The sequence below is a fragment of the Onychomys torridus genome, chromosome 8, assembly GCF_903995425.1.
Source record: "Onychomys torridus chromosome 8, mOncTor1.1, whole genome shotgun sequence".
Taxonomy (NCBI): Eukaryota; Metazoa; Chordata; class Mammalia; order Rodentia; family Cricetidae; genus Onychomys; species Onychomys torridus.
This window is the reverse complement of record NC_050450.1, coordinates 91404933-91431822: the sequence shown is the minus strand read 5'-3', so window position 1 is coordinate 91431822 and position 26890 is coordinate 91404933. Positions and strand designations below refer to the sequence as shown.

The window sequence follows — 26890 nt, the reverse complement described above, 5'->3', positions numbered from 1 at the left end:
GATAAATAATTCTCTGATGGGGAGCTCCATTGGGCATGGACCATAGGGTCACACATTATGAATACCATTTGCTTCTGTCTATAATTTTCTCGTGTGTTACTACAATTATTTCCTAAATAGCTATGGGATTTTTTTCCCACAGCCTGTATCAGTGATGTGTTTTCTTCATGAATGTATATTCCCCTTATTGGGTACATTTATTTCTGTGGATTGATAGAAAGATGATTTCTTCTTAAACTGTATAATTTTGATGAATAAACATTTGCTTTCATAGTTAGACTTATTGCTCCACAAAAACTGTGAGAGCCTGTTTTATGTTATAGCTTAGCCTGACATAGGATGATAGTGGTATTTACAGCTACAAAGACAGCCTTTACACCATTAGCTTATTTAAAGCCTCAAAGCATGTTCAGATTAGACTAGATGCCCTGCAGATGGGTTTTTAGATAAACCTCCTCCAGGAAATGCAGCCCTATTCTTAAGGGCAGATAGCCAGCTGCAGTCCAGTTCACAAGGTTAAAGTTGCCAGCAGTCTGATTTGTTGAACCAAGGTTTTAGGCACAAAGCAACTTTATTGTGGCCCCAGCCCCTCTCTTGCTAGTCTGGCTGCTATCTAGGACTGTAATTAATACCTTGCATAAAATCTTCAGCAATTAAATCTCTGCACAAACTCCTAATCTCAGTTTTATGATACAAGACTCAAGGTTCAGCCAACTAACTATTTATGTTGGGTCCTGAAATTTACATGGGTGATAGGAAAGCAATTAACCAAGGTCTAGAGAGAAACAGCTTTTGTCCAGCTACACCGAGGGAAAAGTTTTTTCAACTAGCCAGGACTGCAGAGTATAATATAGCTCAATAACTCTGAAAAAGAGCTGCAAGTTTCCTTATTTATGGTCTAACATTACAGCTACATTTTAAGATTTAGAAGCTTTTTATGTCACTGTCCCCGGAGAGAGGCAAGTAGCTAATCTCACTCAGCACTATGGCCCTGCCTTCACTTTACAGGTTGTATACCAGGGAGGCTCCCAGCTGTGCAGCTTTCTCCCTTTCAACATAAACAATCCAAGAGAGAAACTGACACCTTTATGATTGTTAATCATGAAATGTTAGTTTAAATTGTTGCTAACTTAGAAATATAGAATACAATGTACAATTTCTTTATTTCTTCTTAGACCTCTCTACTACAGTTTATCCTTTTTTTCCTTGAAATCCTTTATAGGCTATCTCCTTAGTCATAACAGAACAGCTGGAGCTTCCTTTGCAGTTGCAGCTGCACCACTAATTAGGAAGCTGAGATATTTATTACATGTGTGTTATCAGGATGGCTCTGCTTCTTATTGTTTACTCAAGAATTGAAATGTGACCCTCAAATGTAACTTTTTACATTGCCTAAAACTTTCCATTGGATATGCATAGCTGTGTAAAACAAAAAGATTCAGGACCAACATGAAAGAATAAAGAAAGTTAGCATTAGAATGTTTGTGTTTCTTTCCTGGCCCCTCAGATAGACGGAAAAATTTCCTAAAACCCTGTTACTCTGTGGCACTCTCTTTACAACCCTGTAGCAGCCTGGAAACTGGTCTTTACAGGTTGCAATACTGTTTGTTTGTTTGTTTGTTATTTTCTATTACTGTCTATACCCATTTTCTTTTCTTTCATCAGCATCAAAGCACATTTTTAAGCATTCTGTACCTGTTCAGAGGTTTTTTCAGTCTGGACCTGGCTTTACTAAGCACCTGCAGCCTTCTCTGATCCCATGAACCAAACCTTAAACTGCTAGGCTACCACCTTGTGGCTCTGCTTAGCACATGGCACTGGTGGCTAATCCCACCCCCTGGGTTGGCCCAGCAGGCTACCCTACTGGTTCTGGGATGCAGTTGCTGTTTCCCTTTCCATGAGAGTGGACCCTCATGCCTGTCACCAAGCCTACTTGCCCCAGCTCTGGAAAGTTGCTGAATCCACTTTCTGAATTCTCCTGAGCCATGTGAAGTGCTCATCAGGAGGCCCAGGAGGCAACTGTGGCAGCGCCGGCTGGTGTGACTTCTCCAACCATGTGGTTGTGCCACACACTGGAGTGCCAAATGTTGTTGGACTTTCTTTTGGGGACCACCAACCCCCAAATAATGACACAGAGACTTAATGTTAATTATTTAAGCTTGGCCTTTAGTTTAGGCTTGTTCTCAACTAGCTCTTATAACTTAGATTAACCTGCTTCTATTAATCTATGTTCTGCCAAGCGACTAGTTAGCTATCCTTCATAATGTACTTCTGACTTACTCAGTGTCTCACTGGCCTCTCCTGCACACCTAGATTCTTCCCGAGTTCCTCTCTTTCCCTGGAAGTCTCACCTATTCTCTCCTGTCTAGCCATTGACCACCCAGCTCTTTATTAAACCAATCATAAGGACACATCTTCACACAGTGTAAACAAATATCCTACAGCCTTGAACTGTATCCTTTTGGACTGTTTGTCAAAAGAAACCCTATCTTCCCTCCCTCCTTTTTTGATAGGGTCTCTTGTAACTTAGGCTCACCTTAAACTCATTATGTAGCAGAAGATGACCTTGTACTCCTAATCTTCCTGTCTACACTTCTCTAATGATGGAATGTGGGGCATGTGCTACCTCTTACAGTTTTTATGTGGAGCTGTATAGGACTTTATATATGCTGGGCAAGTATTCTACCAATTAAGCCACACCCCTAGTCTCTCTTTCACCCTTAAGTTTCTTTTGTCAGGGTGTTTTATCACAAATTGGCACCAAGAAGTGGGGACATTGTTGTGATAAACCTGACTGTCATAAGTGGGTCATAAGCCACTAGAACTGTTTGTTTCTGGAATATGGAAGAATTTGGAACTTTGGGTTAGAAAAGTTCTTTAATTCTGTAAACAGAGCTTAGTGGGCCATTCTAGGGGAAGCCTGGAAGACAAGAATGCTGAGAGAAATGTCAACCGTGTAGATGCAGCCTAAGGTTCCAGAGAAGAACAGAACTCTTACCAGGAACTGGGCTAGGGGCCATTTGTGTGATATTTGTGCGAAAAATCTAGCTTCATTTGGTCCATATCTTAATGATCTGAGTGAAGTTGAATTTAAAGATAATGGACTAATTTGTTTGACCGTGGAAAACTCAGAACAAGAGTTCATGGTGCTGAGAAAGTAGTTACAATTATTAAAGAAATCAGTTCTGGGCGGTGGTGTTGCACGCCTTTAATCTGCACTCAGGAGGCAGAGGCAGGCGGATCTTTGTGAGTTTGAGGCCAGCCTGGTCTACCAAGCGAGATCCAGGGAAGGCGCAAAGCTACACAGAGAAACCCTGTCTCGAAAAACCAAAAAAAAAAAAAAAAAAAGAAAAAGAAAAAAAAAAGAGAGAGAGAGAAAAAAAAATCAGTACTACTTATGGCAAACCCCAGCACTGCACTGGGACAATAAGAAAGTTGTCCTGGGAAAAATCCCAAACCTTGGGAGCTCCGTCTTCTAAAGACCCAAATCCTTTTAAAAGAAGAAAGCATAAGGTGAGGTGAAAGGGTTCCTTGCTCCTCAAAATCAGCTCCCTGTGGGAGTGTCTCCCGAGGGTCAGTGCACAGAAACGGATGCAACTGTGGTCCAGGAGGGCCACGCTCCATCCCAAGATGACAGCAGAACTTGGTAGTTTCATCCATCTAGCAGGTATTGAAGGTGTGAGAGACTCAGGATTGAGATGGTTATGGAGGGAAGCTAAGGCCAGGCAATCAATCTGTGCTTATAGTCTGTAGCTAGAGTTTTCCCGCCTGGCCCACAGTCAGGACAAATCTCTCACCCGCCAGGCCTATAGATGCTCAGACCCAACCAAGTAAACACACAGAAACTTATATTGCTTACAAACTATATGGCCATGGCAGGCTTCTTGTTATCTACTTCTTTTATCTTAACCAATTTCTATTAATCTATACTTCACCATGTGACTTGTGGCTTACCTGTACCTTACATCTTGCTTGTCATGGTGGTAGCTGGCAGTGTCTCTCTGCCTCAGCCTTCCACTTCCAAGAATTTTCCTCTCTCCTTGTCCCGCCTACACTTCCTGCCTGGCTACTGGCCAATCAGTGTTTTATTTATTAACCAATCAGAGCAACACATTTAAAATATAGAACATCCCACAGCACTTCCCCTTTTCTTTTTTTCAAAAAGGAAGGTTTTAACTTTCACTAGGTACAGTTACAGATAACAAAACAATTATCAATCAAGAATTACAGTTATAATATCTAGTCTATAATAACTAGTCTATTTGGAAAAATTAAAGAAGATATCCTATCTATCTTATATTTGTGAGTCTAAGGTTTCATATCTAACTTATCTTTTATCATAACTAAGGAAAATTATAACTATCTCTAGTCTTCAACTACATCAAAGACCTCAGAAGGATATACTATTTATTACCTGAAAAATGGGAAAAGGATGCAAGCAACTTTCAGGAGTCTTGCAAGAGTAGACAGAGACAGCTAGTAGCCTGGACAGTCATCCAAAGTTCTTTTGTAAAGTTGGGGCATCTGTCTTCAGCCCACAGGTCTAGAATCTCTCAGTAACTTTTTTCAGTGTCCTGTAGAATGTCTGGCAGTTTCCTCTGCAAAGCAGGAACCTGAAGGACCATTTTGCCAAGCAAAGTTCAGTGGTCACCTTTTTTTTTTTATTTTTAACCTGAGGATCGAACCCAGGGCCTAGCGCTCTACCACTGAACTAAATCCCCAACCCCCAGTGGTCACCTTCTTATGGGTCCTGCATGTCCAGTCGATACATTTTTTCAAGCAGTCCAGGCAAGAACAGTTTCTTGCCCCAATGGCTATTTTTGCCAAGGTGAAGATAAACTCCATATAGAGCGTCTTTGATGCCCATCCTCCTCTTTGAAGTAAATTGGTGCTGCCAGGAACAGACATGTCTCACTGTCCAGAAAGTCTAAATTTTTAAAACATTTTAAAGGCCATATTCTGTAGGTCTTTGAAGTGTTTGAAGATTACCTATCTATCTATCTGAAATATATCTGTGTATACCTAAAAAACTTAACATGACTATAAGTTTGACTATCATAGAAGACTAATTGTTCCATTACAATTTAAGTTGTATAAATAAGGTATTATGTTTATACAATTTGAGTTGTACAAACATAATACCTTAAACAAGAGTAGAAATATATATATTTATATATACAGTATAACAAAATTAAGTTTAAACTTGTATGAATAAACTAAAATCCATAGCAATGTAAAACATTTCTAAACAAGTTGTTACTCTTTAAAAGTAGGTTCATTAAACTACCCTTTCATCCTATTATATCTATATCATATCCCCTTTTCTTCTTTAGAAAGAGATCACACTTATAATCAACCTGATTTAAATAAAAATATTGTTTTTTTTCTGTCCCACACCAGAGGGCTCTTCTGATTTGGGACTCAAGAATCTCTTAACCTTTTATTTTAGTAATATGCTTGGGTTTAGAGAAGGAGTGAGCCAATTCCATTTCCAAAGCAAGCTTGATATATTTGGAAATTTGGGTGTAGCTTCTCTTACTACTTCCTGCTGAAGTGGGGCACTGTATCTTATGGGGACACAAAGAAAATTTTAGAATTATGGAGTAGTCCATAAGGGTGTATTGTCTGAGCCAGTTGCCTTGAAACCCTTCTGGATGTTGGATCAGCTGGGCCATGGTGCCATCAGAGACCTTTCAGGTGGTCTTGGGGTCTTGGTTGGTCAAACCTGATGTATCTTAATCTGGAACAAATCCATAGCCTTTGGCTTTCTGTGGAAACAAAAGCAGAGCCTCCTTTCCAAAGCAACATATCCTTACATCCAAATTTTGAAGTCAAGGTATCTTTAAAATATACATATCGGTTAAACTCAACAGCTTTTACAATCAAATGTTTTTCTCCAGTTAAGAATATCAAAGACAACATAATCCAGATTCTCTGTGTGATATCACATCATTACGTGGCTTATTTTTTATACTACCTTTACTGTCTCTTTAAAGACTTTATTTTTGAAAACTATGTATTTCTTTATATAACTATATATTCCTTTTTCTCTCTCTTCCAAGCCTACGTACATTTTTACACACATTGTAAAGCATTTAAAGTCTTGTTTCATCTGAATCTGCCTTATTGTGTAACTATTGCTTTAAACTGCAGCAGTTGTAAGACCAAATTGGCCACTGTGGCTGGTGGCTCTGCCCACCTCAGCTTCCCAACATAGCAGAAGCTGGGCAGAGGTGGTGCCTTTAATCCCAGCACTTGGGAGGCAGAGCTAGGCAGATCTCTGTGTGTTCAAGGACACAGCCAGCACAGAGACACACGCCTTTAATCTCAATACCAACCTTAGAAGACCTGGAGGTCTGTATAGACAGGCAGTGATGAGGAGGTCATGTGGTTGGGTTTACAACCAATGAGAAGGCAGAACAGAAAGTCAATAAAAAGGACAGACACACAGAAAGTAGGCCTCTTTCTGAGGGAAAGGACGGCAGTGACAACTAAGGGTAAGAAAGGCGGTTTTAAGTCTCAGCTCCCAGCTACTGCTCTGACTTCTTGGGCTTTTAACTCTGCAATTGGCTCTGTGTTTCTTATTTAAGTCTTTGGGGGCCCACATGATTACATAAGAGCTTCAAAGACAATGTTCCCTCACCGCCACACATTTCTGATTGACTCTGGGTACTGGAGTCTTAACAGAAATGTCAGGGGTGTATGACCTTATTGTGTGCACCAGCCTCAGATCCTGCCTGGAAAGAATCCTACATCTGGTTTAGGAGTTGTGATTGATCACCCTGCATCTGAGTTACCCTTTGGTTCGGGGCTCTCTGAAGCGCAAGGGAGATATCTGGCTCATTGGTGACACTCTGGGAAGGAATTCCTATTAAGCAGTCAATACATCTTACTCCACACACTTGTCGAGTAGTATTGACTTGTGTTTCAGCTACCAATATTACCAGTGGTGGTTCAGCAAGAAAAACAGCCCAGAACTGCTGCCAGGAGCCTGAAGTGTTCCCTTAATCTTTGAGGGACCTGCACCCAGGTAAAGGTAGATCCCTGATTTCACCACAGAACCAAGTTTGGGATGAGCCAGTATGAAGCAGTTGTATAGTTTATTCAAATAAATAGCTGGAGCTGGAGAGATGATTCAGTGGTTAAGAATACTCGTTGCTCTTCCAGAGAGTCCTGGTTAAGCTCCCACATGGCAGCTCACAACTGTCTGTAGCTCCATTTCCAGGGGATCTGACACCCTCTTCTACCCTCTGTGAGCACTGCACCCATACACTTAAAATTTTAAATTGAAAATTATTTTTTATACAGTTGATTTCCCAACCGCTCCCAGATCCTCCCCTCTTTCCCACCCACCAAAATCCATCCCCTTCTCTCTCTGTCTCTCTCATCAGAATACAAATAGGCTTCCAAAAACAATAATAAGATAAAATAAGAATAAACCAACCAGAACAGGACAAGACAAACAGGGAAAAAAAGGAGTCAAAGGAAAAGCACAAGAAATAAACCTCCCGAAGTACCATTGAGTTTGTTTTGTGTTGGCCATCTATGGCTGGGTATGGGGCCTGCCCTTAAACTGTGGTTCATATACCCAGTAAGAGACTCAGTTGGAGAAAATTAATTTTTCCTTTGTGAGTAGTTTACAGTTAGAGATAGCTTCTGGGTTAGGGGAAGTGTCTACTTACCCTCTTAGTACTGGGGCCCCATCTGGCTTAGACCCATGCAGGCCCTGTACAAGCTGCCACAGTCTCTGTGAATTCATGTGTGTATCAGTCCTGTTGTGTCTAGACAGTTTCCTGGGTGTCCTCCATCCCCTCTGGCTCTTTTAGTCTTTCCTTCTCCTCTTTTACAGAATCCCTTAAACCCTGAGAGGAAGGATTTGATGGAGACATCACATTTAAAATTTTTTAAAATAAGTACACCTTTAATTCTAGCACTTGAAGGCAGAGGCAGATGGATCTCTGTGAGTTCAAGGCCAGCCTGGTCTACAGGATATACAAAGAAATCCTGTCTCAAAAAAAAAAAAAAATTAAAGTATCTTTTTTTTTTTTTTTTTTTTTTGGTTTTTCACGACAGGGTTTCTCTGTAGCTTTGGAGCCTGTCCTGTGCTAGACCAGGCTGGCCTCGAACTCACAGAGATCCACCTGCTTCTGCCTCCCAAGTGCTGGGATTACAGGCGTGCGCCACCACCGCCCAAAACAAAAATTTCTCAAGCCTAAAAAAAAAAAAAGATACTCATGGAAAGAATAAGACACATGTAAGAGTGCATAGGAGCTTCTCCAAGGAGAGTTGTGTTTAACTGTCTCAGCAGTAGCTGTGTAGACCATTATACCATGTCAAATTACAACCCCAAGGGAAGCTAAGGAACTACAGAGATGATAGCAGTTCAGGAGCTGCTCTCGCAGAGGAACCAAGTTTGATTCCCAGAACCCACATGGTGGCTTACGACCTTTCCAGGGGCTTTGATGCCTTTTTTCTGGCCTCAATGGACACTGCATGCATGTAGTGCACTTACATACATGGAGACAAAATACTCAAAAATAAAATTGGAAACCGCCTACCTTTGTTTTTCCTTTTTTGGATGTGAGATTCCAAGATGGCTATAGATGTACTTTGGTTGAGATTCCAATCTGATAAGAGAAAACTGTGATTTTTCATTCTTTTTTTTTTTTTTTCCGGTTTTTTGTTTTGTTTTGTTTTTTGGTTTTTTTTTTTTTTTTTTGACAGGTTTCTCTATGTAGCTTTGGAGCCTGTCCTGGATCTCACTTTGTAGACCAGGCTGGACTCGAGCTCACAGAGATTCCCCTGGCTCTGCCTCCCGAGTGCTGGGATTAAAGGCGTGAGCCACCACCGCCTGGTGATCTTCATTCTTGTAGTTAAGTTACAGGGAGGTTAAGACTTACCTTTTACTGTAAATGTGATTTCTGGTGAGATTTCTACAAAATGGCAGTTGGGAAAGGAAAAAGACCATATAGACTTAGGTCATAAGCATGATTAATTTGCTACTTTAACATCTTACTTGGAAATGTCTTTATATAAAAGAAATACTGTCATCTGTATGTCAACAATCTTCACAATAAATGTTGTATTGGGGATTTCTTGATTCTCAGTTGGTAAGAAACTATAGTCAAACTCCAGAGTTAATCTCTCTCTTTCCATGTACCCTTAATTTCTCTGTCTTGATGGCTCAGCAGTTAAGAACACTGGTTGCTCTGCCAGATGACCTGGGTTCAATTCCCAGCACCCACATGGCAGCTCACAGCTGTCTATAACTCCAGCTCCAGGGGATCTGTCACCTTCATACAGACATATTATGCAAGAAAAACACCAAGGCACATAAATTTAATTTTTTTTAATGTATAAAAAAAGAAAGAAAAATAGTCACTGAAGGCTAAAGATTCATTTTCTATACTTTCATGCTGAACAGGCATGTAGACGCTACCTATGCAGGGTCTCAGCCTGTGTGATCTAAAGAGTACTTGAGAAGGTCTGAACTCAGCAGATCAGAGTCATCATTCAGTGGAACTCCAGAAAAGAGGAAATCATTACTTAAGACATAAAAACATTTTATCTTATATACATTAAAGATATATAGCTGGGTGATGGTGGCACACGCCTTTAATCCCAGCACTCGGGAGGCAGAGGCAGGTGGATCTCTGTGGGTTCGAGGCCAGCCTGGTCTCCAAAGCAAGTTCCAGGAAAGGTGCAAAGCTACACAGAGAAACACTGTCTCAAAAAACAAAAACAACAAAACAACAAAAAAGATATAGATAGATAGATAGATAGATAGATAGATAGATAGATAGATAGATAGATAGATACACATTAAAGATATATAATATATCAAAACATATATACATATGTATGTATATAATGAAGCACATAGGGTATTGTTATGCCTCTGGTTAGCATCAAAAATAGCAGGGCCTTTTTAAAAAACATGAGGTGCCTGATAAATATGTCAGAAAATTGTTAAAATATAAAAGGCAGAATCTGATATAGAATTAATTTGGGTATATAAGTCTTAGAGGACTGATTTTCCTCTTGGTCCAGTATATATACACAGCTATCTAGTAATGGCACAGTATCATAGTTAACTTCAGCTGTTAATTTTATACAGCCCTCCCCTTGGGAGAAGGGAAACTCAATTAAAGAATTTACTCCATCAGATTGGCCAGTGGGAATGTCTGTGGGGCATTTTCTTAACTGCTAGTTGACATAGGAGAAAGCCCATTGTTAGTGGTGTGGCATCCCTAAGCAGGTGGGCGTGGGCTGAATAAGAAAGCAAACCCATGAAGCCATGGGGAGCAAGACAAGAGGCAGCATCCCTCCACAGCTGCTACCTTGGCTTTCCCCAGTGATAAACTACAACCTCTAAGCCAAGATAAACTACAAACTCTTTCCTCCTGAGTTGCTCTTGGTCATGGTGTTTGGTCATAGCAACAGAAAGCAAACTGGTATACAGCTTGTATCACTATGAGATGTTAAGAGCCATCAGGTCTCACAAGACAACTGTCTTCATTATCTTAGCTTTTGAGTTTAAGATCAAAAGCTCTCGGGCTATTAAAATAATATGTATAGCTACCTACAGCAGGTTACATATTAAGTATGTGGCAAAACAAAATAATTCTGAGAACTTTAATGGTGGAACAAATTCCAGAAATATGATGGGAGGTTATAGTCACTGACTGTATGTATATCAAGAATGTATTTTAGTCTCATTTCTGTTGTTGTGACAAAATACAATGGCCAAAGGCAACATAGAGAACGAAAGAGTGTGTTGGGAATTGTAAATGCCAGATTACAGTTCATCCCTGAGGGGGAACCAAGGCAAGAACTCCAGTAGCTTGTCACATCACATCCACAGTGAAGAACAGAGAGGAGCAAGTGCACGCACGCTGCCAGCTTGGTCTCATCTAGCTTTCTCCTCTCCTGCAGTTCTGGGTCTAGTCTAGGGAATGGTGCCACTCACAGTGGACTGGGTCAGTTAACAATCAAAGCAGGTCCTTCACAGACATGCCCATAGGCCAACCTGTGCCAAATAACTCTCAGTTGAGACTCTTCCCAGGTAATCATAGGTTGTGGCAAGTTGATTTTAAAAACTTTCACAAGTATCTAAAAGGAAAAAACAAGCAAACCAAAACACGAATTAAGGTCACAACTACTGATTTAGAGATGGAACTTAACTTTTTAATTAAGAGAATGTCTTGTTTTGTTTGAAGAGACCATTTAAGTTTTTAACAGTTTGCAAGTTTGGGCAACTTTATCTTTCCTGAAGTACTTGTAGCTGTAACAACTCAGAAAGGATAGCTTTTATTCTAGAGAGTAACTCCTTTCAGTCTGTGTGGAGCAAACCTCTGTGCACTTTGAGGTGTCAGCAGACATCAGAAGATGTTTGTGTCCTGACATACTAATATCTGAGTAAAGTCTAATGGTCAATCTCTTCATAAAGAATGTGTCACTCCATGTTCCTAGGTTAAGGAAAGGCAGTGGGTAGTATAACCTCCTAGGTTAGTACTGAGACAGAACAGAGAGGGCATTGGGACTGTTACAGATTGTGGATGTCAGCTCCCCCACCCCACAAAGGTGCAAGTAACTAGAGTAGTTAGTAATTCTCTTCTCAGATAACATGAACCATGAACTCTCTTAAAAATTTTTATTCATCTGTGTAAGACAACAGAATCTCATTGAGTCTGTTAGCTATATCCTTTCTGAGTGGCCTGTCCCTCTGTTTCTGTATGAGATGGGCTTATGCTTAATTTTGGAACATAGGTACAAAGCTGTGTAGCTCAGAGCATTACTGTAAGCTGTTACGATTTATAAGCATCCACTTATCCACATGTTACAGAGTCTATCAGGGCCATTCAGGTGAAGATTCCCAAAATCATGCCTTGTCACTTGTAGTTGGACTTTTCTTCACAGAGATTTCTTATTAATTATGAAAGGTTGGCCTTTAGCTTAGGCTTGTCCCCAACTAGCTCTTATAACTGAAATTAACCTGATTCTATTAATGGACATACTGCCACTTGGCTTTTTACCTCTCCTCCATTTTAAACGTCCATCTCACTGGTGTCACTTCTCTTCCTCCCAGAGTCCCCTCTCTCTCCTTGGAAGTCCTGCCTATCTCCCCTGCCTAGCTACTGGCCATTCAGGTTTCTATTAAACAGTCACAGCAATACATCTTTACACAGTGTACAAATATCCCACAACAGTCACTCTGTTAAATACAGATGACTTTCAAAGATAACAACAATAATCCCTTTGGCTTTGGAGAAATTCTATCAACATTGGTCATTACACGTATTTGCTTAGAAAGGGGTCCTGGGTTATCCACTAAGGTAGAGAACGAAGTTCCAGTATTAGGGGAAAAAACAAAACAAAACATTGTTATCTGTTCTGTCAAGAACTACTCAAGATGCTTTTTTTAAAATGGTTATCTAAAGTCTCTGGAGATTTTACCAAGATTCTAGAGCAGCATCAATACTCAGGGGCAACCATTGTTGGAGCTGAAGGCTCATCCTCCATTTAGGGGGTAAACATTGTTCCTTATGGTGATTTTCCTGTTTGTAGAGAGTACAAAGTCTGCTTTTGTTGCTGTTGTTTTGTTTGTTTGGCTGGTTTTTTATTTTTTGTTTTTATTTTTATTTTTAGGAAAGTGTAGTTCTTTCCCAGTGTCCTGGTTCCCAGACATACATTGCTCTTTTAGACTCTTCTTACTTTAAGGTCTCTCTGAGGTAACAGGGGTTTTTGTTTTGTTTTGTTTTGTTTTAATGTGTTTTCTTGTTAGGCAATTTCGTAAATGTATACAATGCATTTTGGTCATTTTCATCTCCAATAATTCTCATCCCCTTTCCAATCCCACTGAACCCTTTCTTCTAAACACGTTCCTCTCCTACTTAAAAAAAAAAAATGTGTTTAAGTGTCTGCCTGCACGTATGTCTGTGTGCACACAATGTGTATTCCTGGTACCCATGGAGACCAGAAGGCAATATCAGATGCCATGAAACTGTAGTTACAGACGTTGTGAGCTACCTCGTGAGTTCTGGGAACGAAACCCAGGTTCTACTCCTAACAGCTGAGGTCCTCTCTAGCTTCCCCTTCTGCTTTCATGTTGTTTTCAGTTTGTACCTTAGTTATGCTTTAGTCCTGTGATAAAATACCAAGATCAAAAGCTAAGGAAACGTTCCATCACTGAAGGAAGTCAGGGCAGGACCTCAAGTCAGGAACTTGGAGGCAGAACTGAAGCAGAGGCCATGGAGGAATACTGATTACTGGCTTGCCTTTCATGGCTTGCTAGCCTGCTTTCTGATATAACTCAGTACCACCTTCCCAGGGGTATCACAATCCCCTGTGAACTGGACCCACCCACATCTATCACTAATCAATAAAATGCACAACAGATTTGCCTATGGGCAATCTGATGGCGGCATTTTCTCAGTTGAGGTACCACTTTCCAGATAACTTCTTTGAAAACCAGGCAGGACAGTTGACCCCTTGTCAATTTGACACACAAACATATTACTATTGAACAATAACCTTTCCTTTTTTGTGTATCCCTAAGATCTCATGTTAATATCAATATCTCAATGTAAAACACACCCCAACTTTTAAAAGTTCTACAGTCTTTAAAAATTCAAGCACTTTAAAAGTTCAGTCCCTTTAAAGCATCCCAAGTCTCTTTCAAAGTTCAAATTCTCTTTAAAATATCCAGTGTCTCTAAAATATCAAAAGTATCTCTAAGGTTCCAAAATCTCTATAAAATTCCAAGTTCTCTTTTTGTGGGCTCCAATAAAATAAAAATAAGCTAAATACTTTCTTACTTCAAGAGGGAAGAACCAGAGTACAATCAAACCAAAGTAGAGCCAAAATTCAACAGTGTCAAAAGTTCAGTGCTCGGTGTCTGGAACCCACTCATGATCCTTTGGCCTCCACAGAGCCTTGAAATGGTTCCATTTCTTTTGCTCTGCCATCTGAAAGACCACAATTTGTCTCCCATGTTCAAGGGGGCTCCACTCCACATGTAATGTGTCCTTTGTGTTCGTCCAATGTGGTAACAGTATTTCCAAAGTGCTGAGGTCTCTGCTGCAACTTATCAATGCCCTGGGCTTTCTTCAGGGACCTCAACCCTGCCACATGGCGCCAAGCCTCAGTTTCATCAGCTTCTGTGTGATGGCCAGAGGAAACATTTCCCAGAAGATTTCTCTCTGTCTCTCTCTCTCTCTCTCTCTCTCTCTCTCTCTCTCTCTCTCAATAAAAATTTTATTTTTTCCATTTTTTGAAAATAGTTTTTTTTCCTCACATAACACGTCCTGATTATGGTTTTCCTCCCTCTACTCCTCTCAGTTCCTCCCCACCCCCCCCCCCTGGATCCACTACCTTTCTGTCTCTCATTAGAAAACAAACAGCTTTTTAAGGAATAATGATATGATATATGATATGATATGATATAATATAATATAATATAATACAATATAATATAATAAAACAAAACCACATGAGAACTAGACAAAGCAAACAGAAGGGAAAGGGCCCAAGAGAAGGTACAAGAATCAGAGACCTGCTCATTCACACACCCAGGACCCTCATAAAAACACTGAACTGGAAGCCATAATATGTACACAGAGGACACGGTGCAGAGCTGTGCAGGCCTTGTGCATTTGTCTCTGTGAGTTCATATGAGCTTTGATCATGCTGACTGAGAGGGCCTTGTTTTCTCAGTGTCCTCCATCCCATCTGCCTCTTAGACTATTTCTGCCTCCTTTTTCACAGGGTTTTCTGTGAAAGAACTTTTAAAGTGCTTGCTGTAGGACTTTTAAAAGTTGGAATGTGTTTTATATTAAGATATTGATATTAATGTGAGATCTTGGGGATACACAAGGAAGGAAAGGGGGGATTTGATGCAGAGATCCCATTTAGGACTAAGCCAGTGTCTCTCACTCTCTGCACATAGTTCAGCTGTGGGTCTCTGTACTTGTTCCCACTTGCCACAGAAGGAAGCTTCTCTGATGATGACTGAGCAAGGCCCTGGTCTATGAGTATAGCAGAACATTATTAGGAGTCACTTTACTGCTAGGTTTGGTTTGTTTGTTTGTTTGTTTGTTTGTTTAGAACGGTATTATTTGGTTTTATCCTAGGTCACTGGATTATCTAGTCTCAGGCTCTTGGTCACTCAAGCAGTGGTAGGTATGGGTTCCAGCTTGTGGAGTGGGCCTTAAGAAATATGAAAGAGAGAGAGTCAGTAGAAATGTCGCTAGAAGGACTGTGCGTTCAGTAACTCGGGATTCTCATGTGTCTGTGTAGTTGAAGATGAATATCACCTAGATTTTCTGGACTATGTGGATATATGCGCAGAAGTTGACATTCATTTGAGATGAGAAATATGAATTCAAGAGTTTATCCCCTAAAGTTTGTAGTACAGGAAATAGTTGGGATTACCTGACAGGGTCTGTCTTTAATTAGGGTTCCTATTGCTGTGAAGAGACACCATGACCATGGCAACTCTTATAAAGGAAAACATTTACTTGTGGTGGCTTGCTTGTATTTTCAGAGCTTTAGTCCATTATTATCATGGTAAGAAGTATGGCAGCATGGTGCTAGAGAAGGAGCTGAGAGTTCTTACATCTTGACTTGAAGGCACCAGGAAGTGGTCTGAGACACTGAGAGTGGCTTGAACATCTATGAGACTCAAGCCCACCCACCTCCACAGTGACACACTTCCTTCAACAAGGCCATACCTACGCCAACAAGGCCACATGTCCTAATAGTGCCATTCCTTTTGGGGGCCATTTCCTTCAAACCACCACTGGTCCTTCTCATGCAGATTGATATGGCACCATTCATGTGTGCAAATATATGGGGGGGGGGTCAGCTGTTAAGAGGACTTGCTACTCTTGCAGAGGACCTAGGTTCAGTTTCCAGCACCTATGTGATAGCTCATGACCAACTATAACTCAGTTCTGGGGATCTGACACCCTCATCTGGCCTCCTCAGGCACGATGCATGCATGCACATGGTACACATATACATGTGACTGAAACACTCACACACATAAGAAAACAAAATAAAATTATATAACCCACGCAGTTATATCAGAGGCATTCAATAAAACCTAATCAGGTTTCCAGTAGCCCATTCAGTAAGAGAATAAGACATAAAAGTCTTGTTTTCTAAGGTATTGTTTGTAAATGTATATTATATTGTCTTCGTTTTGTTTTTGAGATAGAATCATATATAGCCCAGGTTAGCCTCACATTCACTTTGGGAGACTTGCTATGAATACATGATCCTCCCATCTCTGTCTCCTAAGAATTACTGGTGTGAGTGATCATGCCTGTCCATTTTTTAATTGTTACAAATAAATAGTTTCAGTTCTATGTATTAGTGTATTTAATTTTCACCTAAGTTATATATATAATCTTTTATTATAGTAAGCTTAATATATATGATATGTATGTGATTGTTTGCTATAACTAAAGGTTATAAATATAATATAAATATATATTTATATATAAATATAATATAAATATATATTTAAATATAAATATAAAGTAAGTACACACACACACACATGTGTATATATATATTTCCCATCTTCATCTTTAAGTTTCATCTTCCACAAATTTTCTTTGGCATACTTGAACCTTCTGGTTTTGTTCTCACTTTTCCCATTTTAGAAAAATCTTTTACTTAGTGTAATACTTTATCATTTAAAAATCTTTTCTAACCTAAAAATATTTTCCTTTTTTTTTTTTTTTTGTTAACTGAAAAGAGTCTTTCTTTTTTTTCCTCCTTGGGTACTGCAGAGTGAGTCCAGGTCCTAGAGCATACTAGGCATGCTACTAGGCTACACCTTAGGTTTCCTCTTACTTGTCAGTTTGAGCCAAGGTCTCAATTGCACACCAAGCTGGCCTTGAACCCCCTTCTATAGTCCACTCTGTCCTTGAACTGTACTTCTGAAACAGCATCCTGAGCAGCTTGAATCAGAGGCCTTCACTCTCAGCAAAAACACACTTTTTTTAGGGCAGGAGAGATGGCTCAGTTAAGAGTGCTGGCTGCTCTTCCAGAGGACCCAGGTTCAGTTCCCAGCTCCCAAGTCAGGTGGCTCATAATTGCTTTTAACTCCATCTCCGGGGGAATCTGAAGACGCTGGCTACTGCAGACACTTTCTCACACACACACACACACACACAGACACACACACACACAGACACACACACACACACACAGGTTTTTATGTCTGTTTTTCATCCTTCAAGGTTCCTTTCTTTTACTTTGTCTTTTTTGTCTTTTGTTTTGTTTTGTCCTATGGGGTTTTATTTATGAGGGTGCAGTGGAGACAATCCAGCTGATTAAGATGATTGCTGCCGTGCCTGTTGACTTAAACTGACTCCCACAAGTTGTCCTCTCACAGTTGTGCATGTGTGTGCAAGGTCACATATATAAGGAAATAAATGTAAAATTAGAACAGTCTTTAAATGTGTCAACAGTTCCAGAGGCATTTTTATCTTACCAACAAATTATAATTAATTTATTAGATTTATTTAAGTCTTTCTGAATTAAAAGGAATTTGGACTAAGGTCATATGTGCACTTACTTAGAAATGAATTTAAATTAAACTCTTTTGGGGGAGACTTTATTATATAAACATCATATGATATATCTAATGGTAGCATACAAAAACATGTATACTAATAAGCCAATGTAATAAAAACTTTATGCCAAAACTTAATCATAAGAAAAAGCAAAGTAATTTTATCAATATAAAAGTAAAGTAAATTCAAATATATAACAGGATTTAATAAATACAGACCACCAATTATTTATCTGGCCAAACTTTTATTGTTGTTACTCAAGAAAACCCCACCACTGCATATAATTTAGAATGCTTCACTCTTATGCATTCTTCTTAGACCCCAGCCACCAGTTTGATTGTGTGTGTGTGACTAAGACCTGAACAGAGGGCTCATCATCAGCCCGGATAATTACTCTTGGTGTAGGGTAAGTTGAGATAGCAACCTTGAATAGCCAGTCTTATTCATGAGAAGCAAACCCAAGTTTGAGCCATGGTAGAGAGGAAGGAATTGTCAGGCCAGCAGTGAATGCATTCAGTCTTTCGATGGGTTCATTGAGTATGCTGCAAAGGGGCAGTAGGCAATAGCAAGTCACTGCAGCATAATCGAGTACTGGAGCAATGCTTTGGGGGAGAATGGCTGTGGGAGAGGGGTCTTGTGGTAAGTGATTTTCTATGTAGTTTCCTGGCATGTAATCCCTGCTTTGCCAATGTGGGTGTTTCTGGAATTTTTAGGATCAAAGCCTGGGCCCTGGCAGTTCTAACAAACTCATCATGAATATGCCAATTAAAGGGTTGGGGAGAGAGCTGACTCAGCAGTTAAGAGCACTTGCTGCTCTTACAGAGGACCTGGGTTTAGTTCCCACCACCCATATTGGGGAGTTCACAGCTTTCTGTAACTCCAGTTCCAAGGGATCCAACACCCTCTTGTGGCCTCTGTGGGCATCTGTGTACACAAGGTTTACATGTATACACTCAAGCGCAAACACATCTACATAGAATGAAAGTAAACACATTTTTCTTAAAAAGCGGGAGAAGTGACCATGGAAGTCAGAGAAAGAAGATTCTTTTAATGCAGCCACATCAGGAGGAAGAACAGATCAGCAGGCCCAGGGGTTTGAGTCCATCTTTAGGACCCTGACCTGGGTTTATCTTTAGAGGGGAAGAGGTATGCATAAGTAATCAGTGCAGGTCATGACCACCATTAACCCATCACTGTCTCAATCTTTTCCTTCTCCCAGTCTGAGATGTGGTGTGTGTGTGTGCGTGTGCGTGTGCGTGTGCGTGTGCGTGTGCGTGTGTGTGTGTGTGTGCGCGCGTGTGCGTGTGTGCGCATGTGCGTGTGTGTGCGTGTGCATGTGCGCGTGTGTGTGTGTGTGCGCGCGTGCGTGTGCGTGTGTGTGTGTGCGTGTGCGTGTGCGTGTATGTGTGCGTGTGCGTGTGTGTGTGTGTGTGTGTGTATCCCATGGGGTCCATTGTTTCAATACTCTATCAGTCAAAGGGAAGGACACAAGTGTCTTTCTAGAATATATTCACTCTTTGCTTTTACATTTTAATATTGAGGTGAACTATACCTGTGTCTGCAACAATTGTCATAAGCAGAATTCATGTAGGATCCAAAGTCAGAAAATACTCTGGTCACGTAACCATGCATAAGAATCATTTCTCCACAATGTCGTGGCTTTAGTTACTTTTGGAAGGACTCTGTTCCCAAAGTGACTCAACTTTTGCTGTGGACTTTGAGACAGGGCCTTGCTAAACAGTATAGTCCAGGCCCAACCTCAAACTCAAAATCTTCGTACTCAGCCTCTCAGGTACTGCAGTGATGGACAAGGACCACTATGTGTGACATTTGTTTGTTCTCACTCTGGAAATGCTCTCCTTCTCTCTGAACATTCTCTGAAGACATCACTGATTATCCACCCAGTGATTTGATTCTGACTGTCAGGAGGAGATCTGTTATGGTTAGTCTGATATGATTCCACCATTGGTGGAGTAACAAATGTCAAGAAATTACTATCAATAGAATCCTTTATGGCCAATTTTAAGCAACTAAAAGGGTCCTACTGTGTAGCTCTGGTTGACCTGCCTCTACCTCTGGAGTGTTGGAATTAAAGATATGCACCACCACACCTGGCTCTAAGAGCAAATATTTAAAGAAACTAATTTGAATATTAAGTACTTGTTTAGAGATATACCCCTTAAATGATAAATGTCAAATATCTTTTGTGAGGAAGTAACACTTGGAGTGCACAATGTTAAGACAATCTAATTATCTTTAAAGAGAATTGCAATGGTACACTTAGGGGTGCACAAACATAAACCATAAACACAAACATTAACACACTAACAATTCTAGTTTACCAGCTTGATTAAGAGTTTTCCTTAGCTTTGCATCTTAGAAGGCTTATATAATTTACTTTTTTCAAAAAAAAAAAATCTGGCAACAACTAGTATTGATGAAAACAGGAGAAAAATAAACTATCAGGCAGTTGAGAGGCAAGGGCCTCAAAACTCAGTAGTTCTGTGTTTTTATCTTGGCCAGAGGCCAGAAATGCTAAACTTACTTAGAAACACTGGTTACAGTTTCTTGTTATTTTTCCTCTCCTTATAGACAGCAATGAGCATAACTTTGTAGAAACTATGTATGAGGGCGTGACCTAAATTCCAATCCGGACACAGACTATCTGAGTGGAGAGACATATGGACATCTCCTGGGTAGCACATCTGGACCAAGCAGCTCATGCCTCAATCTGGTAAAGTTCTATTAACCCCTATACAGGCACTGGTAAAGTTCAGTTAACCCCTAGACAGACACTCTCGGTAATCAACCAGCTTTGGGACCTGCTCTTGCAGGAGCTCAGTTTGCTTCCTATTTTTTTTTCTCACTTTTCAAGATTTATTCATTTGTGTATGCATCTCTCTGTGTGCAGATGTGTATTTGGGTGGCGTCTTACATCTTAAGCTCTCACTTATGAACCTATGATAAAGTCTTTCTAAAAATCCATCCTCCTACTGCCCGAGAAATTAACCAATTTACTTCATTAGACAAAAGATCCAGAAACCTCTGGCCTGTGGTGACTTTGGTTGTCATTGACTGTCTGGGGAGGACCCTTGCCCCCAAATTGATGATCATCTAAGGTGAGAAAACCTCTGTCACAATCATAAAGACCCTGGCTTTATCCCCAACATCCCTGATTAACTATTACTACACACAAAAGTCCTTTACATATTAACTCAGCTTCTACTTTGGAAGCAAAATTTAGAATCTTTGAATCAGTAGCCTAGTGGCCCCTTCTAGAAATATACCATTTAACTAACATGAAACAATGTTCCATGTGTACTTGAAAAAAAAAAGAGGTCTTAAATATCTCGCTTTGGGGTGGGAAGGACATATTTTGAGCATACCTACAAATGTATTCTTTATTCCAAAACACCGAAAAACTTTTGATCTATTTTAATGTTTGTAACTTGGGTTTTTTGTGATTCGACCTGGGTGGGCTCTTTGGAGTCCACACTCTGCCCTGCCTGGATCCTTTCTTTTGAAATTCTGCCCCACAAAAACAAAGGGCTGCTGGGTAAGGAGCACCCTGGACTGAGACATAAATCCTTCTTAGGGTTAGTAGACCCCGAAGAAATGGGTGTTCTTTTCAGCCTCAATAAGGGAAACTTGGGCCCTGTCACGTAGAAGGCTCCCTTCACAGTACAGAATCCGCTTAGTGACGCTTTGGTAACAAAGGAGTCCTGTCATAAAGGGCGGGGCAGGGTAGGTACAGTTGCCAAGGTTCCCTGAGGTCAGGAGCCTCTCCTCCAGTTTATCTCCCGCGTTCTGCAGCACTGTGGATCGCCTCCATACTGCATGTCATGTCCTTACCACATGTCATGACTCCACTGGGCTTCTGCTTCTGCGCCCCAAGTCTTATCCTCACCGGACAAGTTTTGCTGGTGGTGACCCAGGCCGAACACATTGCGGAGTGGGTCCATAACCCAGTTCGGTTGACTTCAGAGCCCTGGGGGCCGACCAAGCTCCGGTCTTGGCACCCTTCTGATCATCGGCCCAAATCCCCGAAAGCTCATACATCCCAGGCAGGTGCAGGGGACTTTAATTACCTGGGGTCCTCTGCTCCCTCCCAGATGTTCTCCCCACCCCGGAAGTTGAAGGACAGTTTTCTTTCATTCCAAGAGAAGGATACCTCTGCGCAGCCGCACCCAGAGTCAGATCAGTTCACTGTTCCACATCAGCGTCTGACCAACAAAATGACTCCACCCAGGAAGCTGCCAGGGAACATTTTAAAACTAAATGGGGATCAAAATCAGCCTCCACAATTTAAAAGTATTTCGAGTATGGATCAGGCTGCAGATAACCAGTTATATGAAATACTTGTTCCACCACTAGACAGCAAGAGTTCGGGAGTAACAAAGTTCATAGTTTCACTCCAGGACTTGAAGAAAGATCTAGCTCAGCACAAGAAACGTGCTAAGGTGGTTGTTGGAACTTCAAACCAACTTGTAAAACCTCAACTGCAGAACAAAACTGTGGAGGATGATTATGGGGACCCAAGTATGACTGAAGCCAATTCTGACAGCTTACCTGTGCAATCCCAGGAAAACAGAAAGGAGCCTCCAGAGCCTTCTGAGCAGGTTGAACCTCCTGAGTACCAGCTGGAGGCACAAACCCAAGATTCAGAGGATCTTGGTGTGGTCCAAGAAGGCCCAGATAGTCTCCCACTGCTCCCTGAGGAAAATGAACCTCAGAAGGAAGAACCAGTTCCTCAGTTCGTTTCTGAGATTGCAGCATTAGAGCAGCCTGAAATAAATGGACCATCTCCGGATAGAAATAAAGCTCAGCATTCAAACTTGTCAAATGTCACAGCGAAGCCTGAAGATCTGGAGATTACAGTTTCAGAGGCAGATAAGGAGACTCAACAAACTTTGAGTCAGCAGCAGGTCCCGGGCCATCTTCCAGAAAGTCCTGAGTTGGTAGAATCTTCATTAACCCAACAAGAGGCCCCCGTCCAGCTTTCAGAGGATCTTGAGGAGGTAGCAGCACCTCAGTTAATCCAACAAGAGGTTGCAGCTCCAAATTCAGAGTTCTCTCAGGAGTTAGAACCTTCATTATCCCAACAGGAGTCCTTAGCTCCAATTCCAGAGCTCTCTGAGTTTTTGGAACCTCCATCAACTCAAGAAGAGGCCCCAGATGAGCTTCCTGAAGACCTTGAAACTTCTGGTAGCCAGCTAGAAGTTCTAGCTCTCCCTACAAAGCCCTATGAAGAAGTCAATCCTCCAATTGAGCAAGAGGCTCCAGTTCCAACTCCAGAATCCTCTATGGAGAGTGTAGTTGGAGCTCCAGCAGCAACAGTTCCACATCCCAGTCAGAATCAAGTTCACCATTATACTTTGCACAGAACTACAGTCAAACCTGTAGATGTGACAGTTACAATAACTTCTCAGCCTTTTAAGGAGGTTGGAATGTCACCAGTTCAGGAGGAGATTCCAACTCAAACTCCAGGTCCTCTTGTAGAAGCTGAACATTTTCCTAGCCTGGAGCAGCAGCCAGCTGAACTTTCTGAATCTCCAGAGGAAGTTGATTCATCTGAAAGTGGTCTGGAAGACCAAATTCAGCTTCCAGAGGAAGCTGAGGAAGAGGAGGAGGAGCCTTCTCCAATCCAGCAAGAAGTCCAATCAGTGAATCCAGGCCCTCTTCTGGAGGATGAGTCTTTTCCTATAGAACTAGAGCAGCCAGCTCAACCTTCCGAGTTTCTTGAGGAGGAAGGATTGGGTCCTGGAAACCAGCCAGAAGCCTTCGCTGCACCTGCAGAGCTCCCTGAGGAAGCCAAGCCTCCAATCGAGCTACCAGCTCCACTGCAAGCTCCAGAGTCCGCTGTGGAAAATGTGGGTGAAATTCCACCAGTTCACCAAATGACAATCCAGCCAACTCAGAGTGAAGAGCACCATTATCAGTTGCCAAATGTTACAGTTAGACCTGTGGATGTGACACTTACCATAACTTCAGAGCCTACCAAGGAGATGGAATCTTCTCTGACCCAGCAGGAGTCCCTAGTGCATCCTCCAGAGAATACTGAAGAGATAGAACCTTTTCTCAGTGAGCAGCCACAGCCGGCTCAGCCTTCTGAGCTGGAAATTCCAACTCAATCCTCAGAACACGCTCTAATCCAACAAGAACAAGCAACTCAGTCTTCAGAACATCATGAAGTGACAGTTTCACCCTTGACTCAGCATTCAAGCTTATCCACTACAACTGTTAATCCTCCAGATGTGATGCTTACCATAACACAAGAACCCACAGCAGAGGTGGGACCTCCCCCAGTGCATCATGAGGCTATAGCTAAACCATTTACAGTCCCAGAAAAGGATGTAGGCACTTCTACAGCCCAGTATACCAATCCAATTGTAACTCCAGAGCCTTCTGAAGGGGTTGAAGTCTTGTCAAATCAGCATGAGGCTCCAGTTCAATCTCTAGAACCTGTTCAGTATGAAGAGCCTTCTCTAAGCCAGCAGGGGGACACAGATGAGGAATCAGAACTCCAAGAGGAAACTGAACCTTCTTCTTCAGCCCAGCAGGAGACCCCAGTGCAACCTCTAGACCTCCCTCATGAAACAGTAGTTCAACCTCCAACACACCATGAGGCAACAGGTTCTGATCTGGTTCATAGTCAAGTTCATCCTCTAGCATCATACAATACCACAGCTAAGCCTCCAGAGTTGATTAATGAGGTTGCAACTTCAAGCCAACAGGGGTTTGAACCTTCAAATGAACAGCAAGAAGAAGTTACAACTCAGCATCCACCCACCCCTGAAAATCAACATTCTCCAGGGGGCCCAACCCAGCCTGAAGAGCTTTTTGGGGAAGTTTCTTCAGGTCAGCAGGGGAACTTGTCTCCACCCCTAAAGCACCCTTTGGATACAGAATTTATACCATATCAGCAAGAACTCCCAGATCAGACTCCAGAACCACCTAAAGAGGGCTTCTTTCTTTCTCCTGTGGGAGATACCCTGTTCTTTTCACCTGAAGATCTAGAAGCAATATTCAGATATGAGCATTCAATGTTGCGTAAAACCACAGTTAAACATCCAAACCAAGCACATACCAGAGCTCCAGAGTCCTCTATGGGAGTTAAATCTCTTCAGGTTCAGGAGGAGGACCTAGTTCAGCCTATAGTTCCCACTGAACAAGTTGAATTTTCACAAGTCCAATTTGAGTCCCCTTCCCATACACCAGGATTCCCTGAAACTGAATTTTCTCCACAAGAGGCTATAGCTCAGAAAACAGATATCCACAAAGAGGTTTATTCTTTTCCAACTCAACGGGAAGACCCATATCTACCTCCAGATCCCACTATGGGTGCAGAACTTTCTCCAGCTCAGTATATGACCCGCTCTCAACTTGCAGACCTCTCTGAGAATATGGAACCATCTCCAGTGCTGCAGCCCACCCTCACACAGGCTTCAGAACCCCCTAAGGAGATAGACCGTTCTCCAACCCAGCAAGTAGTCCCACACCAGCTTCCAGATTTAACAAACAATATTGTAACTCACCTTCCAACACATCCGATGATAGTCCCAACACCAGGTCAGATTCAAGCTGAGTATCCAACATCATCCTCTATCTCCTTTCACCCTTTGGACCTGGAACCCCCCATAACTTTACAACATACTACGGAGACAGACCAAACTACAGTACATAAAAGTACTACACCTCAGGTGACATTTCCACATCAGACTCAGCATCTAAACCCAACTAAAGGTACAGTTCAGCCTTTGGATTTGGGACTTACCATAACTCCACAACCGACTCCTGAGGAACTTTCTCAAACTATGCCAGAGAGCACAACTCATCTTACAGAGTCACTTGTGTCTCCAGTCCCAATATATCAAGAGGTGACAGTTCCAACACCAGGTCCACCTACAGAAGTTTTAACTCCAGCCCCAATATATCAAGAGGTGGCAGTTCCAACTCCAGGTCAGGATCAAGCTGATACAACAACACATGTTGTCTCATTTCATTCTTTGGACTTGGGACTCACCACAACTTCAGAAATGACCAGAGAGACTCAGCCTCCTACAATCCCACAGGAGACTATAGTTCTTCCTCCAAAGCCCCCTCAGATTCAACCTTTGGATCTGGAACTTACCATAACTCATCAACCAACTCCTGAGGAACTTTCTCAAACTACACCAGAGAGTACAACTCATCTTACAGAACCACTTACAGAAGTTTTAGCTCCAATCCCATTATATCAAGAGGTGGCAGTTCCAACACCAGGTCAGGATCAAGCTGATACAACAACACATGTTGTCTCATTTCATCCTTTGGACTTGGGAATCACCATAACTTCAGAACCTACCAGAGAGCCTCAACCTCCTATAATCCCACAAGAGACTATAGTTCTTCCTCCAAAGCCTCCTCAGATTCAACCTTTGGATATGGAACTTAACATAACTCATCAACCAACTCCTGGGGAACTTTTTCAAACTACACCAGAGAGTACAACTCATCTTACAGAACCACTTACAGAAGCTTTAGCTCCAGTCCCATTATATCAAGAGGTGGCAGTTCCAACACCAGGTCAGGATCAAGCTGATACAACAACACATGTTGTCCCATTTCATCCTTTGGAGTTGGGACTCACCACAACTTCAGAACCTACCAGAGAGACTCTGCCTTCTACAATCCCACAGGAGACTATAGTTCTTCCTCCAAAGCCCCCTCAGATTCAACCTTTTGATATGGAACTTACTATAGCTCATCAACCAACTCCTGAGGAACTTTCTCAAACTACACCAGGGAGCACAACTCATCTTGTAGAACCACCTACAGAAGTTGTAGCTCCGGCCTCAATATATCAGGAGGTGGCAGTTCCAACACTAGCTCATGAACAAGTTGTCACATTACATCCTTTGGAACAGGAACTCACCATAACTTCAGAGACCACTAGAGAGATTTACCATTCTACAACCCAAAAGGAGACTATAGTTCTTTCTCCAAAGCCCCCTCAGATGACACTTCCACAACAGGTTCACAGTCAGCATCTAAACCCAAGTGAAGTCACAGTTCAACCTTTGGATCTGGAACTTGCCATAACTACACAATCTACTCCTGAGAAAGAACTTTCTCAAATTGTGCCAGAGACCACAATTGTGCCAGCCCAGGTTACAGAACCACCTAAAGAGGTTGTAGCTCCAACCCCATTATATCAGGAGGTGACTGTTCCAACACCAGGTCAGGCTCAAGCTGAGTATACGGCAGGGAGTGTTGTTTCCTTTCATCCTTTGGACCTAGAACTCACCATGACTTCAGAACCT

The 26890-nt window shown here is 41.6% G+C and overlaps 1 protein-coding gene across 1 annotated transcript in view; it reads left to right on the top strand.

Moving 5' to 3' along the window:
* The first annotated feature begins 21448 nt into the window (after positions 1–21448).
* LOC118588770 (leucine-rich repeat-containing protein 37A-like) overlaps positions 21449–26890 on the top strand; it is a 39506-nt gene continuing 34064 nt past the window's right edge. The window contains exon 1 of the mRNA XM_036195315.1: positions 21449–23669. Coding sequence (XP_036051208.1) covers positions 21449–23669 — 2221 coding nt within the window. The remainder of the gene's footprint in view (positions 23670–26890) is intronic.